The sequence below is a fragment of the Leptinotarsa decemlineata genome, unplaced genomic scaffold (assembly GCF_025532065.1).
Source record: "Leptinotarsa decemlineata unplaced genomic scaffold, Ldec_3_MD MMD2_tig00026328_RagTag_RagTag, whole genome shotgun sequence".
In the NCBI taxonomy this organism is placed as follows: Eukaryota; Metazoa; Arthropoda; class Insecta; order Coleoptera; family Chrysomelidae; genus Leptinotarsa; species Leptinotarsa decemlineata.
In genome coordinates this window covers 37840749-37858970 of record NW_027412688.1, presented here as the reverse complement: position 1 = coordinate 37858970, position 18222 = coordinate 37840749, and the positions used below count along the sequence as shown (strand labels likewise).

At 35.1% G+C, this 18222-nt stretch overlaps 2 protein-coding genes and 2 long non-coding RNA genes across 6 annotated transcripts in view; 2 read left to right on the top strand and 2 right to left on the bottom strand.

Moving 5' to 3' along the window:
• LOC111514599 (growth arrest-specific protein 2) overlaps nt 1–1390 on the top strand; it is a 66291-nt gene extending 64901 nt beyond the window's left edge. For all 3 annotated transcript variants that reach the window (XM_074182783.1, XM_074182784.1, XM_074182782.1), the window contains exon 7: nt 84–1390. In XM_074182783.1, the coding sequence (XP_074038884.1) occupies nt 84–269 (186 nt within the window). In that variant the 3' untranslated portion in view covers nt 270–1390. The remainder of the gene's footprint in view (nt 1–83) is intronic.
• A 2043-nt stretch (nt 1391–3433) lies between these two features.
• Nucleotides 3434–11208, bottom strand: LOC141485409 (uncharacterized). Its single transcript, XR_012467184.1, has 2 exons — nt 11136–11208; nt 3434–11079 (listed from the first exon to the last, which is right to left on the bottom strand). It is a non-coding gene; the product is annotated as an uncharacterized lncRNA (long non-coding RNA).
• A 1216-nt stretch (nt 11209–12424) lies between these two features.
• On the top strand, nt 12425–16185 carry LOC111514598 (carbonyl reductase [NADPH] 1). Its single transcript, XM_023170857.2, has 4 exons — nt 12425–12642; nt 12795–13055; nt 14546–14784; nt 15802–16185. The coding sequence occupies exons 1-4, from the start codon at nt 12619–12621 to the stop codon at nt 16112–16114; spliced, it is 837 nt and encodes a 278-aa protein (XP_023026625.2). The 5' UTR covers nt 12425–12618; the 3' UTR covers nt 16115–16185.
• LOC141485415 (uncharacterized) lies at nt 14647–15642 on the bottom strand. Its single transcript, XR_012467189.1, has 2 exons — nt 15235–15642; nt 14647–15182 (listed from the first exon to the last, which is right to left on the bottom strand). It is a non-coding gene; the product is annotated as an uncharacterized lncRNA (long non-coding RNA).
• Nucleotides 16186–18222: the final 2037 nt, after the last annotated feature.

The following is an 18222-nucleotide window of genomic DNA, read 5'->3' as shown; positions in this document are numbered from 1 at the left end:
ATCAAGTAATTACCTCATAGAACTTGCCAGTGTAACATATTAACGTCCCTTCATGTCAAAGTTTGGTATTTCGTTTGTTTCAGTTGCTTAAAGGTCGTCACATGATGGTCAGAGTAGGCGGGGGCTGGGATACCCTGGATCATTTTCTGCTCCGTCATGACCCTTGCCAGGTCAAAGTGATGAACAGAGTGACGCCGGAGCGGCCTAGCAGTGCCTCTAAATACCTGCATATCCGCGCCAAGTACCGCAGCCCACCTCCCACACGTTAGAGAAGAAGATTGTCAAAGAGGTCCTTGAATGTTGTGGTCCACATTCATTCTGATCGAATTCATAAGCGCCTTGAATGTGGGAGAGTTTTTGGGTCCGAGTTTTTCCCACGTAAGAATCGTATTGCCGGGGTTAAACTGTATTTGATTTTGTATTATGGTTGACCATACATTTCGAATTTGGCAACGTTGTTAAATGCCAGTGTTTCTAGCAGTTCGTAGAAAGTAGTGTTGTTCCTGGTGTTACTTTTTGAGCAGTCATGCCACTAAATTAACTATAGAGGAGAAACACTATTTTCATCAAAGTTTATTTCCAGAGTTTTACCTCTGACATAGGTTCTGTCACAGAACACATTGAAGAAGACATACCCATCTGGCAACACTTTGATTCTGAGGGTCAAGTTTCTGTGTTGGTGGTGTTCCGTGTGTTAACGTTCACTAACAACTGTTCTGTGCTCCTTTATATGATATTCTGTAGTTCTGTGGCCAAAGAACACTAAGAACTTCAGAATGGAACTTTTTGGAACCATTCGAAAAAGTTCGGACCTAGAAACTCTCAAACATGCAAACCGACATGGTGCTTTATTCAAATATATCATTACTTGCCATTCTCGAATTGAATAATCATAATATTTATTCACAAGTATATATTTTAATACTATATCGCACAGTATCAATCATATAGCAACTTAAACAATCATGTTTTATCTACGTAACCTCATTCTTATGACGTAAACTGCAATTCATTCGGTTATTTCGTGATAAAAAGGGTTTTATCAAGACCTTTGATGTCTCTAAAATCTTTTTTGAAAAACATAGTGTTTTGAGCACGGAAAACAACCTGATGGCTTCTATTTTGGATTTGATTCCAAATATATTTATAGCGCACTGTGATCGACACGTCTCACGTTGTTTGAAATTAAAATTTCGATGATAATAGTAATAAGTAATTGTTGAGTTATAGTGCAGCTTACTATAATGTAATTCTAAGGTTTTTCTACCAATCACGCCAAGTTCAAATTAGTGTTAAGGTTTTTGTAGACTTGCGATTTAATATAGTAGGATAGTCAATCGAATAGTTTTGTATATATTTGTACCATTATTAAAGGATATCTTACTTCTCATTGAGTATTTTTTAGCTGATACCATTTCAGAAAAATTATCAAGTTGTAATTCATTATATAAGAGAGCCGTTTCTGGAAAGTACAAGAGGAATTATATTTGAAATATTCCACATTCGCTTTCAAAGATGAAATGAGTTCTTGTAACAATCTTATGCTCAGTACCTTTGACTTTATTTATCCTCAATACTACGGCTAAGCTGGAATGATTCTGCATTACATGGCTGACGGACTGCAAATGGCTATGATGCTCCCTAGGTGGCTCGGAAGTTATCAACATTCCTCACCCAGGACACGAGGCTAATGACCAATGTAGTCGAAGCCGATGACACTCAAAAAAATACTCCCGTTAACTTCACAATCAAAGATTGCATACTGATTGTTTCTCAAAAACAATCTTCGTTAACTTGTCAGCTAGCATTGAGAGCAGAGATCGCAGAAATAAGAAGTGGAAGAAAAAACTTTAAATCTTCTTCATGACAGATGGCTGCTGCAATTAGGCCAATCAGTCAAGTATTTTGGCGAATAACAAAGGTAAAAATGATGTTGAAAACATGAACTTTTCGTAAAATTAACCTAGTAAAATGATATTAATTGTCCTTCTCTGGAAACTGCTTGGATAAAAAAAAATCAAGAAAATTTCGAGACAATTTTTTTGTATCATCTGCAATATCGTGCAGAGGCTTTTTATGATAAAAAAGCTTCAGTTAAATCAAAGAGGAAAGGAGAAACACTCATTATAGTTCTGGATCATGAACAAGATGCACACATGTGCCTTTTTTCCAGAATATTTACTTTTGATTTTAGACTCGAAAAGTTCAGTCATATGAAATGCCATCTTTGAAAATCATATGAAATACCATCTTTGGAAGTCATATGAAGTGCCATTTCTGAAAGAATTTTTTTCTGAAATGCATTCTTTTGAAGCAATATAAAATTTCATCTTTGAAAGCCATATGAAATGCATTCCTCCAAAGTCATATGAAATGCCATCTTCGAAAGTCATATGAAATGCTATATTCAAGTCTAATGGAATTGTTTTGTTCTTTTATTTTGTAAACGACTTGTGTCAATGAGAATTATGTTCTTCAGACAATAAAGTATATTTTGATTTGATTTATCTTTGAAAGTCATATGAAATGTCATCTTCGAAAGTCATATGAAATGCTATATTCAAGTCTAATGGAATTGTTTTGTTCTTTTATTTTGTAAACGACTTTGTCCATGATAATTATGTTCTTCAGACAATAAAGTATATTTTGATTTGATTCATCTTTGAAAGTCATATGAAATGCCATCTTCGAAAGTCATATGAAATGCTATATTCAAGTCTAATGGAATTGTTTTGTTCTTTTATTTTGTAAACGACTTTGTCCATGATAATTATGTTCTTCAGACAATAAAGTATATTTTGATTTGATTCATCTTTGAAAGTCATATGAAATGCCATCTTCGAAAGTCATATGAAATGCTATATTCAAGGCTAATGGAATTGTTTTGTTCTTTCATTTTGTAAACGACTTTGTCAATGAGAATTATGTTCTTCAGACAATAAAGTATATTTTGATTTGATTCATCTTCGAAATTCATATAAAATGCCATATTTAAAAGTCATGTGGAATGCCAACCTCAAAAATGATCATGAAATGTCATCTCTAAAATTCATATGAAATGTCATCTTTAAAAGTCATATGAAATGACATATTCAAGTCATATGAAATGCCAACTTTTAGTCATATGCATGTTTAAAATGCATATGAAATGCCATCTTCAAAGGTCATATAAAATGCCATATTTAAAAATCATATGAAACGTCATCTTTAAGTCATATGAAATGTCATCTTCCCAAACTTTAAGAAACTCATGAAAGGACGGAGTTTTGCGACGATTGACGAGATAAAAACTGAATCGATGCGAGAGTTAAGGACCATACAATAAAGTGCATTTCAGAACTGCTTCTAGAATTGGAAAGAACACTGGCAGAAGTGGACTACTCAGAAGGGACCAAAATAGAAATTGATACATATTTTTTGAAATAAATTAAAATTTATTCATTTACGGCATTGTTTATTTTCACAAAATAATTAACAAATTCACATATGTACTATAACTATCAGCTATATGTAAGGAAAAAATATTTTAGAAAAAGTGAAAAATAAGCTAATTAATTACAATCTTTTCCGGGGAATACATTGTTTATTGTGAATTAGTGTAAGATCTTATTCTAATCTTCTTTGAGCCAGAGTATTCAATTGAAAATGTACAATGTAATTTTATAGTTATTTTAACCAATATGATATCCCAGTTTTTATGCAGAGTACCTTAAAAACTTTTCAAAGATATCAATATCCTCATTGAATGAAGAACATCAGATTGTTGAGTTGTATTAGATTATTGATCTAACAATTGAGCAATATACGATTTCCAAGGAAGATCTAAGAGTGAAACCCAAAATTTGTAGTGCTCTGGAAAGTCTAGAAGTAACATTTGCAAAATGGGGTTTGAATAACATTTTTGAGTCAAGAGTGATTCCTAAATCTTCGATTGTATTTAATGTTTCCAGTTCTGATTACTTGATTAATAATAATAATAATAATAATATTTATTCGTTCATAACGATCATAACATGATGACATAGAACAAGTCAATAATAAAAATAAAAAATAAATATGATAGATAAAATAAAATAAAATCTAAATACATAGACAGAAAACCCCGTTGATTGAAACAGTCGATTATATGATTGAAACCGTAGGTACATCAAAATTAAATATAATTATGAACTGAGCCACATTTGGTAATTGTGTTGGCATTCTAATCAACCCATGAAGGCATTAACCAATTATACATTACATAGGATCTTTCAAATACTCATCAACAGAGTAATAGGCTTTGTCAATTAAAAGTTGTTTCACATACTGTTTGAATTCTCTCAGCGACATTTCTCTAACATGAGGTGACAATTTATTAAATAATTTGATACCCATATAAAAAGGACTTGATTCGGTCCTGGCCAGTCTGTGAATTGGTATTTCCAATAAAGTTGAATTTCTTGTACTGTATTTGTTTCTATTCAATGGAGCAAACAATTGTCTGTCTGATTTTACAAACATCAGTATCTGGTAAATATAAATGCAAGGTAAGGTTAAAATTTTTAGGATTTTGAATAGTTCTTTACAGCTCGTGCGTCTACTTACTCTTTGAATATTTCTGACAGCTCTCTTTTGTAAAATAAACACCCTTTGCGCTTCACTAGATAAACCCCAAGCTGATATGCTATATGAGATTAAAGAGTGAACATGTGCATGATAAAACATAAGTAATACAGATTTGTCCACAATTTTATTAAGTTGATACAGGCAATAGCACATTGGTGATATTTTTTTGCACATTTCATGAATGTGATGATTCCACTTACAATCTTCTGAGAGGTTAAGTCCCAAGAATTTAACTGATGTTACTTGTTTTAATGAACCATTTGATGCTTTTAAAAGTAAGCTGTGATCATACCCTTTTGGTGCATAACTAAATCTTACAAAAGAGGATTTTTTATCATTGCAAACTAATTTATTTTTGGAGAACCAATCCTGTGCTTTCAATATTTCTATATGAGCAGAGTCAACTGTAGCGGAGATGTTTGGTCCATTTACCAGTAAGGTTGTATCATCTGCATACATTACAACATCACCTGCAAAATCATTGACATATATTATATAAAGCAATGGTCCCAGAATAGAACCTTGTGGCACTCCCATGGTAGAATTACAGTGAATAGACTTAAACTTGTCTATCTCAACATATTGTGTTCTATTGCCCAGGTAACTTTCAAACCATTTATATGGAATGCCCCTAAATCCATACTTTTCTAATTTATCTAGTAGGATTTTATGGTTAACCAAATCAAATGCCTTACTAAGATCCAAGAAAACACCCAGGGTTCTCTTTCCTTCATCTAGATTATTATATAGTTCATTAAGAAATGTTATTATGGCATGCGTTGTTGACCGCCCTCTTCTAAAGCCAAATTGATTTGCATTAAAGAGTTTATGAAGATCAAAAAAAGAAATTACCATGTGTGCCACACACTTTTCATAAACTTTTGCAAACACACTGGGAACAGTGATGGGCCTGAAATTTTCAACCTGAGTTTTATCACCTGTTTTATGTATGGGTTTTATTTTACCGACTTTCAGAATTTCAGGGTAGATTCCTTCCTCCAAAGAGCTGTTAATCACACAAGTTAATGGTTTAACAATATATGTTGAACACTTTTTTAACAGACAAGAGCTAATATCATCATTACCAGTAGTATGTGTAGTTTTTAGATTACTTATTATACGTGTTATATCTGTTTCTAGAGCAGGTTTGAAGGAAAAAGTAAAAGGATTGAAATCTTTAAGTGTGAGTTCATATAATGGTTCTTTTATATTGTTCGAAAGTATTGTTGGAATACTATTAAAATACTCAGCAAAATGATTTGTTATTATCTGGGTGTCCTGAACAATATTGTTATCTATATTCAATTGAATGGTATTCGATCTCATCTTTGAATTTTTATTTGTTCCTATTATATTCCAAGCAGTTTTGGCTTTATTTTTAGAGTTGGCAATCAGGCTATTATTATACTTTTATTTTGCTACATTTAACAGATGTTTGTATAGTTTCTTATATTTTTTATAATAGGCTTTGAAATTTTCATTTCCTGTTAGAGTTAGGGCATATATATTCTTCAAATTTTTGCCGGAAATTAGTAAACCTTTTGTTAGCCATGGTTTTTTTTTTGAGTTAATCTATGTTTTAGTTTCGCAGTTTTCAGAGGAAAAGCAATATCAAAAAGTTGTTTAAAAGTTTGAAAGAAGACCTCAAATTTTTCATTTGCGTTTCCTGTACAGTGATACATATCCTCCCAATCTTCATTATGTAATAATGATAAAAAGTACTGATATGGACTAATCATGAAATTTTTGTTTTGGAAAAAAGTAAATTTATGACATCAAATTTGACAACATTCAATTGCAATAAGTTTATATCACATAAAGTTAGATAAATCGTACTTACTCAGTATCAATCAGTCATTTATTAAATCCTGTGGAACTTACAAAGTTATAGGACAAGTCAGTTTGGAAAAAATCCTACAAATTAAACAAAAAAATTTAGAGTATCAACACTAAACATGGATAGTATATTAACATGTAACTAAAATTAAACTGATGATGACAATCTATAAGTTGAATGGTATGAAATTAAAACAATCAATTCTAGGAATTCTTGAATTGAGTAAGGACGCAGATCTATCAAGACTTTTTTTAGTTGTATTTTAAATGTGTAAGTTGGCAGACTTCTTAGTACGGGAGAACGTTGTACAGGTACAAACCAAAAGTATTTGGTGCTCTTTTGGATAATTCCAGGTTTTTGAAGGGCACATAAAACTTATCCTCTTTCCTTGTATTGTGACTATGAGTGTCGCCGTTTCCTTAAAAGGTATTTCGATTGACATGTATGTATATCAATAGTTCAAGTACGAATATGCCAGTAACTGTAAATATTTTGTATTCTTTGAAAAAAAATCAACATGAGTGATCAGGAGGGCTTCCTAGGATGCGCTTCTGAGACACAAATACTGGCCACTTTCACCAGTTATAGCCAACATATATATAGAGTGGTTTGAAGTTCTGGCCATTGAAGAAGCCCACAAGAAATCTCGAGTCTGGTTGAGATATGTTGACGACACCTTCATAATATGGAACCATGGGAATACTGAACTAGACGCCTTCCTGAAATACATCAACAGCGTGAGACCATCCATCACTTCCACAATGGAGAAGGAAATCCACAACGAATTGAAATTCTTAGACGTTTTGGTGAAGAGGATCGACACTTAGTGGGAAAGATCTGTATACCGAAAACCCACTCACACGGGACAGTATCTGAACCATGAATCCAGCCACCATCAATCATCTAAAAGAGGAATCATCCAGACTCTATTAGACCGTGCTTTCGGGCTCTGTAATACGAAGGAAGGTCTCGAGAAGGAACTAGACATCATCAAAAATGATCTTCAACGAAATGGCTACTCCAAAGCGATGGTAGAAAAAACTTTGGCTAAAAGACAGCAGGAGCCTCGCAAGGAAGAGAAGCCGTCACAACCAGTGCTTGCACTTCCCTACATCAGAGGATTATCGAAGAAGATAAGAAGAATTGGTTCCGAGTACAACATCAGAACCTGCTTCAGATCCGGTAACACTATCCGTAGAAGCCTCACGAAAACCAGGCCACCAAACGCGGACTGCGATTCCAAGAATTGCATTCACCGGATACCCTGTGAGTGCGGAAAATCTTGTATTGGTCATTGAATGTTCGCATTGCCGAGCACAAGAAACACACACAGCGAGGGGAAACCAGCAAATGAGGAATAACAGACCATGTTTGGACCCATCAACACAACATCGAGTGGTCCCAAGCTGAGATCTTGCATAGAGAGGAACATTGGTTTAGGAGAAAATTCAAGGAAGCCGCATACATGTTGTCCAACAACATATTCAGCCAAGGTAGTGTAGAGATACGCAACATATGGAAACCCATCATCAAGCGAAAAATGGCCAACTCCCGCCAAAATGTCATCTCCCACTGAACCAGTGAAGCGGAAAAAATGGAAAGCGGGGATAAGTGAAAGTACTCGAACGACCTATAAATAGTTATCTCTCGGAGGAATCAGCCCAGGCATCACCCGAAGACGATTGTAGATACTAACAATCGAAACGTCGTGAACTAACGTGGCTTGGAATCTCTTTAATTTATATTCATTTGTATTTCTTTATTTTTGGTTCAATCGTTTTAATCTTACTTGTATTTCATGTATAATCTGGCCCAAAGATTATAAATAACACAACCAGCGTGCAACGTTAGTAGTTTATTGTATAACTTATATTAGATATATTGTGTGTACCTAGCACGGCTGTTTATAGTCATGCCCTGTTAATCACGATTGTCCCGTGTTGCCAACTTGTAGTATCTCATATGTATTACAAGTTGTCACAAACAGTGACAACTGTTTTAACACATTATATTACATTTCATTTCACTATTATTTCATTTCAGGTTCATTTTGGCTTAATATAATTGTTATTTTCAGCTATTCATTTTTAGTTGTTTCAGGGATTTCAAATCATTTTTTATATTAGACAATGGAAGTCCAAACTATTAAAATTCATCATGAAACATTTATCAATCACCTCCAAACAAAAGTTTTACTGGAGTTCAGTAACAAGGATCTGTCAAAGGACCATGCAGATAACTGGACTGAATTTGTATTTGTAGTGATTCATAATCTTTAGCTTTTAGTAGAAGAGTGGAGTCCTCTGCATATAATGTGGTAGAAGTATCGGATGTCATGGGCCCCAATATAGATCCTTGTGGAACTCCTAGTGCAAGTTATGTATATAAAACCCTCCTTTATGCTTATTCATCAAATGCTGACTAAGTTATAATAAACTTATAAAAGCTAGCCATCTTGAAGGAAGAGTCAGTTCTGTTAGTACGATTGTCAGAGTAACTTCTGTACAATAAAGTCTGTAAATCTAAATAAAGTCTTTTTAAAAAGTGGTTCCCGTGGCCCGAAACTATAATTTGCATTAATATCCATTGATGAAAAAACAGACCTCCCTAACTCAAATATTTTAACAATATGGGATCTGTATTTTAAATATGTGTCAAACCAATCATAGGTAATACCTCTGATTCTGTACCTATACAAGTTAAGTAATGTGCCACAGCGATCGCAGTCAAAAGCACCGCTGAAATTGGAAAAGATTCCAGTAGGGCTCTTCGATAATCTCCTCATAGAAAGATGTTATCGCTGTCATTGTGGAGTGTTTTGAGCGAAAACCATGTTGATTTTCATCAATTATTTTTGATATTACAGAGGGTACTGATAGTGGTCTGTAGTTTTTGATATTTTCAGGTTTCAGGTGAGTCATGAATAACTTTGAACATCTTCAGATTATCAGCAAACAAAATCATTCCAAGTGATTAACAAATAGATGGAAAAATAATAGTCCTAAATGAGAACCCTGCGGTACACCAGTTGAAACTATGATCCACCTCCACCTTAGTTTTTTAACAAACACCTCGTATATTACTACACTGCTGTTAACAATGATAGAAATAGTTGCCATTCGCTTTTCAAAGGAAATAATTGCTGTTGATATATACGAGAATATTCATCAAAACAATAAAAATGTCACTGCTTAGAGTCTACTGATTTTCAAAAAAACCCATGATATAAAAACATCTCGAATTTGTCCTGATGGATTTTTTGCCAGTAACAATTCCTAAAAAAGTGTAATTCCAGTCCAGTACAACAACTTTAGATTCTGTCGAATTCCTATTTACATTTCCATCGAGCTGTTGAACTGATATTTCAATATCACAATACAATTGATTGTTCACGATTTCTACTGAAACGAAACCATCATTCGACCAAAGAAAATATTTCCGAGGGAACATATTCTGCACTGCATTGATGTAACAATAATTTTGAACTTCGATGTGATGGGTAGTATGAAGGCGTTTGAAATGTTTACTCAAATTACACAGTTTTCCTCTGAATGAGCAACCTGCCACGGGACACAACTGCGGAGGTTGATGTGGGCAGTCAATTTCATGTTCCAAGATATCAACATGAAATTCTGAACAGCCCCAGGAACGCCAAATGCAACTGAAATATATATCGAAGGATTGTTTCTTCCATAACTCACTCCACGATATCAGCAATTCTTCAAGCTCATTTTGATAGTAACTCTTACAGAAAGAACAGATCCACTGTAATTTCAAAATTCCTACTCGTAAAAAATTTGAGCTCAATGATAAATATTGATTGCGGGGTTTCGAGCAATTAAGGCAGTGCAATAAAATTTCAGTGTTACTACTTCGCAAAATCAACGAAGTCGATTTGAGTTCAACTGCGAACTCTAAATACTTCTGACGTATTGAGACCATTCTAGGAAGACAAGTCTTTTTTTCTAGTTTGGACTCGTGGAAGTATGGAACCGATAAGTGGAAATAAACGATTACAAACTCAACTTTTGGCTTTGCCAGAAAAAATCTTCCCGAACTCGTGTCACCAACAGTAGCACATTCTTTCTCTTCGGTTTCCTTTATTTCCGAACCACAATTAACGATGAATTTTTGCTTGATATCTTCGGATACACTTCCTTCGCTCAAGTGTATCGCTCTCAATCTGATATCATCAGCAGAACAACTATACTCGATGAAGAACAAGTTTTCTTTAGCTTCATAGAGGTAGATTTTGGTGTGGGGAAAAGACACATCTGCTTTGAAAGAGGCTGATTCCAATAAGCACTCCTTATGAGATTCTTCGAAGTGCTTCATCAGTAAAAACGTCTCGATTGCTGTACTTCCCGGACAAATAGGGCAAACGTAAACCTTACTTTGGCAGGCGGTTTCGTGTGTTGGCACTTCGCTGACGCGTAACAATTGTCTACAGCCGTCAAATCGATTCACACACTTGAACAGGACGTGTTCAGCCACCAATCCAAACTTTGAAACGACTCCTCCGTCTTCGAAATGCGAGCATCTTCCACATTTCTTTTTCCTGTTGGGATACACTTTCACTGGCCATACTGACAAAAACTTGTAACAGGAATCACAGGTCATGGTTTCTAAGATTTTGTCTGGGAAGTGGAACATTTTTTTTACTTTTGATGACGAAAATAAACTTAATACTAACCTACAAAAACGTAGTATGTATCTGTGGATCACCGGATCACCAGAGACGTCATAATATGGACTGGTCATTAAAGAGAGAACGGTGACTCCAACAACTAATAAAAGATGAAGAGATTTACATTTTGACATTGACGTCACGTGTTTCAAATTTTCATTATGAAAATTTTAGGATCCGATGTGTCTCATGGTGCTGTGACACAGTGGCCGCCAAGACCGTTTTGTGATCCGTAACTGGAATATATGTAGAAGTGATGTCACGACTAGTTCATACATTTTCTCGAGAAACATTCCAGGTTCAGTGTAGGGAAATATGGAATTCACTAAATTTTGTCATTCGAATTCAATCCCTGTCGCAGTGTTGCCGTTTTAGTATTTACATACTAAATTCAGTAGATCAAGATCTTTAGAGGATGTGGTGCTGCAGGTTTTTCCGGGTTTTCCTGCAGCTGAAAAAGCAAATGCGCCACTGGAATCAATGAAGTCGCCCCGGAGCGCCTATTAATTTTTATTGTTGTTTTTATTTTATTTTTATCGTTGTTTTAATAAAATAATATACTTTAAATACTTTTGATACTCCTTCTAATGTTTTAGTACTTTTCCATCACGTTGTTGTATCAGATCAGTCTGACTAGCCATAGTGATAGTCATATGATGGAATTGGCCGATATTTGATGGAAATCCATAACTTGTTGAAGTGACACTTTAATGAAAGGCTATATCATAGCTTCTTTAAATGTTTTCATACATCTTGGTGTATGAATAAAGTGTTAATTGAATAACATATGTGTTATTTTCGACAAAAAATCATTCTAACATGGTACAAACATAATTGATTGCTTACACATATCAATGTTAATGGTCACTTAGTCTTCGATGTCAATTATTTGTTATAATTGTCGGAATGAGATTCAAAATCAATGAAAAACGGTTACTATAGCAAAGAAAAGGATGGATATATCGATTATTCACGGATTCGCGTTTACAGTACTTTTTAATTCGTTCTAGTACTTTTTTGGTAGTCTAAGAGTGATTACCTGTTATCTTTGAGCGTGGTCTGTGTGTCACGTGTTTTATAAATGTCAAATATGTTACCAAACCAGTGACATCGTAATATAGACTGGCCATTGAAAAGAGAACATTGACTCCAACAACTAAAAAGAGATGAAGAGATTCATATTTTGGCATTTACGTCACGCATACACTTAACGTCAAATCAACGTCACGATGTTTTGAATATTTCATATTTTCATTGTGAATATTTCGGGATTTGATTGGTCATAGAGTGCTGTGACGCAGTGGCCAAGAGGTTGTGTCATTCACAGGTGGAATATATCTAAAAGTGCCTTCACGGACAGTCCATATTGTCATGTCCATGTTCCAGTCCAATTGAACTGTTACCAAGTTACCATAATTCATTAAATTATTACAACTTGAACTGCTTCAACTAGTTGGCAGATTACTAGCAAAACACATTCTTATCGACAATGTCCTCTACAAAAGTTGCAGTGGTAAATATATGTTTCTTCTTTCATTTGATAATATAAATTCTGTTATACTAAACCTTTGATAGGATTGAACTTGACAAAAACCTGATTGATACCGGTGGTTGCTTCATTCTTCTTTCTTACTCCTTCAACAACATGGCCCCTGTATTTTGTAGGTAACTGGCAGTAACAAAGGTATTGGATTCGCAATTGTAAAAGGTCTTTGTGAGCGCTTCGCTGGAGTGGTATATTTGACATCTAGAGACGTATCTAGAGGAAAGGATGCTGTAGACAAACTAGAAAAGCTGGGATTCAAACCTTTATACCACCAACTGGACATCACTGATCAGACTAGCATCAACAATTTCAAAAAGTTCATTGAAACCACTTATGGTGGATTGGATTTGTTGGTTAACAATGCAGCCATAGCATTCAAGGTAAATATTGGCACAATTAGGAAAATATCAAATCTCTCATAGAAGAGACCTTTTCTAAAAACATCTATTGGGAAATGAATGTCATTAGTTGACTCATACTTGATGAAAATCCATAATGTATTAAAGTAACTCTGTTGTGAGATTCTCAGTAAACATTTTATAAAATCGCAACATATGTTTCAGTGTATAATAACTTCTATAGGCTTCTTCTATTAAGTGAATTCTTCCTACTTGATGATTTGAATCATATGGCTTCCTTCCCACTTTATGATAATGATTTCAAAACGGGCAAGATAAACATTTTTTGCTGCGTGAAACCCTAGTTCTTTCGATACCATTCTGATTTCAAACCACCCGGTAGAAAGTTTCCTACTCATAATGCTTATATCAGCTCCTTGAATCTCAGATACTCGATATTAATTCCCAAGAATTTTGTGGTGATCTATTTTCCACTAGTGTACTTTCTATATGAATTTTTGGTAGATTGCTCTTAAAGGTGGTTATATGCGTTTTTTCAATGTTGAATGGTAGCAAATTTTCATTACACCATTGTTTAATTCCTCTGAGGTCATTACAGGTGCTTTCGTATAAATTTTGTTGATTTCCATGATGCCTCAATAGTGGGTATCATCTGCAAAAATGGTGAAACTACCAGATATACGTGCAGTAGCCAGGCCATTTACATATAGTTGAAAGAATATGGGTCCTAAGACCCATCCTTGAGGTACTCCTGCTTTCACATTCTTTGTACTTGAACTACTATTGGTTTTAACAAATTATCTATATATTAAGATGGTCACTAAGTCTTATTTTAACTAATTTTTCAATCAATAAAAGATATTGTCCTTTGGTTCGATGGTTCATTAAGATCATGCCCCTTAGGCAAAGGTATGACCATAGATATTTTGAGAAAGGGTGCCTGAAAGTTTCGTTTATGAGTTGAACAAGAACTTGTAGAGCACAGTCTCTGATAGACAAATTGTCAGTCCCGATGTTTTTTTTTGTTTCTCAGTCCTCTTTTATCGGTGTAAATAAAATACATGGTTTGTTGACTGATGCTGTTTGAAGGTACATTGATGTAGCTCGTATAGGTTTCCAGCTCTCAGTTAATTTCTCAATATTAGTCATTAATAGTGTCAGGATGTAGCGTGATATGTGCAAATTTTCATTTATTGTTTCTTCCCTGCAATTCATTGACAGAATTATTTTCCATTTTGAAGTTGAGAATCCAAATTTTTTCGTATGATACATTTATGAATACTGCAAGCTGACTAATCAATTTTTTGTAGGTTTATATTACGCAGTAACTTTTGGCGGTGAACTCTTCAGTTTTTCCCTCAAAACATTCGTGAGCAGAATCTCTATTTACCTATATTTATTTCGCAGATTACGAAAGGTTGAAAACCCAAAAAACCACAAGTACCGTCATTGCCATATACAGGCATAGTATTTTTCTTTTTAAATAAATTCCCACAGAATATTTTTTTCAGGGAGATGCCAAAGAACCGTTTGGTCATCAGGCAGAAGAAACACTCAAAGTCAACTACTTTTCCACTCTCAACTTTTGCGAGGCTGTTTTTCCCCTGCTCAGACAGAACGCGAAAGTTGTGAACCTTTCCAGCTCTGCCGGGCATCTGAGCAGAATTCCCTCGGCTGATTTGCGAGCAAAGTTGAGCAGCCCAGATTTGTCAATATCGGAACTGAGTAAACTTATGGAGGCATTTGTGAGGTAGGTTTCAGGTATAAAGCAAAGAGATAAGTTGCGTTCTTGTTCGACAAATATAATAACCACATACAGTTGTCCTGAGTAAATGGCCATGAAATCCCTGTCTAGTTTAGTGTTGCCAACTGGATGAACAATGAAGTGGCTACACTGCTTCATGTTTCGCTACGCTTGTATATCTCACGCAATCAGTTATCACATGCGCCCTATCCAAAATTAAATACTGCAGAACTTACACTTTGTAGTTTGTGTACCATTCAGGTACCATAAAACTGAACTGTCACTAATGTAGGAATCAGGATCATGCTAATTTTCAACCGCGCAACTCAGTAGATGGTACCTAATTTTCTAAATTTACAGCAGTTCATTTTCGAAAGCTGTTGTCTGGACCAAATATTTCTTAACTAGAAATAATGATTTTGAAAAGCAAAAATAAATATCAATTAATTCACGTACGAATAGTCACACTGAGCTCGTGAACGATCATTCGCGACAGGTGTAATCCATCCTTTTGAGTTGGAATCAAACAATCAATGTTGAGGAAAAGTTTGTTATTGAGGCCTCTTGTGTTTTTTGAACATGTCTCGTTCACGTCAATTTCAACTGCAGTAGCTCTTTCACTCGAGCTACCATCAGATGAAGTATCTTCCATTTCCACTGTAATTTGTTCCATATAATTCATAATACTCGACACAGTCTAGACTTTTATTTCCAGGACATATAAGGTTATGTGGTTTATGATAGCAATGAAAATATCCAGCAATATTCTTCTTCTCTTTCGTTATATAATGGCCTCGGCTACTAAGACTATAACGTATTGACTGTGCATTCAATTGTCAGCTTCGAATGCTGTCCACTGCCTCTTCTTCCATATTTTTGTCAATATTGATTATTTGTAGAAAAATTCCGCTACTTTATGTTCAAATCCGCTACGCCGCTACTGTCGAGTAAATTCCGCTACGGTTGGCAACTCTAGCTAGTTAGTGACTCACCTATATCAAATTGGTAAATCAACTTTTTCAGGGATGCAAAGGATGGAACTGCTGGCGAGAAAGGCTGGGGAAATTCCACCTACGTCGTCTCTAAAGTCGGTCTAACTGCTCTGACCATCATTCAGCAGAGGTTATTTGACAAAGAAGAGCCAAATCGCAACATCTCCGTCAATGCCGTCCATCCGGGATATGTAGACACGGACATGACCAGTCACAAAGGACCGTTAACGATCGAAGAAGGGGCCAAGGCGCCTCTATTCGTGGCTCTTGATGCGGACTGGAAGGGGATGTACGTGTGGTTCGACTGCAGAGAGGTTGATTGGTTTGGAGATGCGGCACCTTGAATTGGATGCATTTAAAATTTTGATATTACTTGATATTATTTTTGGTATCCATTAAATTTGATCAATCTTCATTTAGTAAAAGTTATTTCAAGAGTGATGGATCGGAAATGTGGAAAATGTGCTTATTGCGTTCGGTTATTCTTACTGAAGCTCTTATTCTTCACTGGTGTCTGCAAACAGCAAACGCCCCGTGTGAAGTGCCAAGTGTACTTGGCACTTCACTCGTCCTCAAATTAGACGAGACCATTACATTATGCCATCATTGATAGAAAGTACATCATCTACTCAAATACTTCTTGAAAATTTACAGAAAGATGTGAATACCCCCCAAACATTTCTTAGAGTTTCACTGTATGCAGAGTTTTTTCCTTTCCCGTATTTTTGTTTGATGAAAGAGAAGTAGAAAGCGGCATTTTTTTTCCATGAACATTGAAGTACATGAAAGCAAAGCAGGAAGCCAAAAAAATATGGAAAAAAATGTATATGGTAATAATGAAATTTAATTTGTTTGAAGGTGATTGACAATGTTTCATGATGAATTTCACTAGTTCGGACTTCCATTGTCTACTATATAAAATGATTTGAAATCCCTGAAACAACTAAAAAAAATAATTGAAAATGAATAGCTGAGAATAAGCAAAAGAAACCTGAAATGAAATAATAGTGAAATAAACTACAAGTAAAAATATAACAATTGAATAAATAAAAACAAAATAAAAATAAAGGACCTCAATTGACCCTAGTAGTTCTACAAAATGCCTTGAATTCTTCACAAAAGACGATGTTTTTCCTTGTAATGGTTGTATTAAGGGAAGTAAAAACTAGACAAGTTTTGAGTAGCCGAATCTCTGGAGCTGATGATCGGTCTAAGCGGAACGTCCTTGTTGTGGATTTTGGGTAGTCCATACAAGTGAGGGGGCTTACTGTGGTGCGGTGTTAGCCATGATCTTTCCTTGTCCGAAAAATAGACTTGGTGTTTTTTCAAAATCTGGTACAACTTCCTTTCGATTAATGCAGTAGATCCCGTACGATCTTTGTGTATCGTCCTTTTGAAGAACCTACCTCTTCGATCTTCTGTTCGTAGAGAACAGTATCCATTACCACAGTAGCGTTTCCTTTATCTGCAGGTGGGATCTTGATGGTGTTGTCTCTACGTAGGCCGTTCAGAGCTCTACGTTCTTCATTGCTGATGTTAGATGTTGAAACTGGTTCTCGATCCAGCTGTTCTCTAATTTTCCATCTGAACTCTTCTGCCTCGGTCTTGTCAATAAGGGAACTGGTGGATTCCACTGCAGTAATTATCTCCAAAGTGGGCACAGATGTTGGCGTAATGGTGAAATTCAGGCCTTTCCTCAACAAGGATTCCTCTATTCCCGTGAGCGGGCGGGAACTCATGTTGATGACGTTGGCGGCTTCATAGTTGTCCTGTTTTCGGACTGTATTTGGGCATTGTTTCCTCGCTAACTTCCCCCACTTTCTGTTGTGCGGGATGAATTTCAAAAATTTAAATTATTCACCGATCATAATAAATAAATCACAAATTCACAAACTCTCATGAAACAGCGAAAAGCAACAGTTCTTTGGGTAATTATGTAACGTTTTGTGGTTTTGTGTTCGATGTATTTTACGTATTACGCTGTTGCCAAACGGTTCCTACCGACAAATATCGTCGACCTACTTTGTTGTGTCTACGGGTACTTGAGAATATTATTTTGAAATAGTACTCGACAATACTCCTCGAAAAATTTTCTTGTTCGACAATCTTGTTATCCATTTGAGAATCGGGCCTCAGATCGCTTCGGTAGAGTAAAATGGTCGCAAAAGCCAAACAGAAGATAAATATTGAAATGTTTTTATTATGAGCATGTCGTTACCATTGCTCTAACTATAAATTTCAAAAAAATAATGAAATCAATGTAGAGGATTCTATAAATAATTTTTTACATTATTTCGTGTTTAAATTTGTTGTGTATGCAATCAAATTTTTTATACATTTTTAATTAGTGTTGAAACTTCGACTTTACAATACTATTTTTCAAAAGGAAATCATTATGAATTTTGTAATTTCTGTTCTGATTGCTTTCCTAAGATAATGGGTTTTTGAGTTC

What these genes read in the sequence shown, in the direction of transcription:
- LOC111514598 (XM_023170857.2), top strand. Translation starts at nt 12,619, where the DNA reads ATGTCCTCTACAAAAGTTGCAGTG. An exon ending in CCTCTACAAAAGTTGCAGTG is followed by an intron (nt 12,643 to 12,794) that starts GTAAATATATGT and finishes TGTATTTTGTAG; the next exon opens with GTAACTGGCAGTAACAAAGG. An exon ending in CTTATGGAGGCATTTGTGAG is followed by an intron (nt 14,785 to 15,801) that starts GTAGGTTTCAGG and finishes CAACTTTTTCAG; the next exon opens with GGATGCAAAGGATGGAACTG.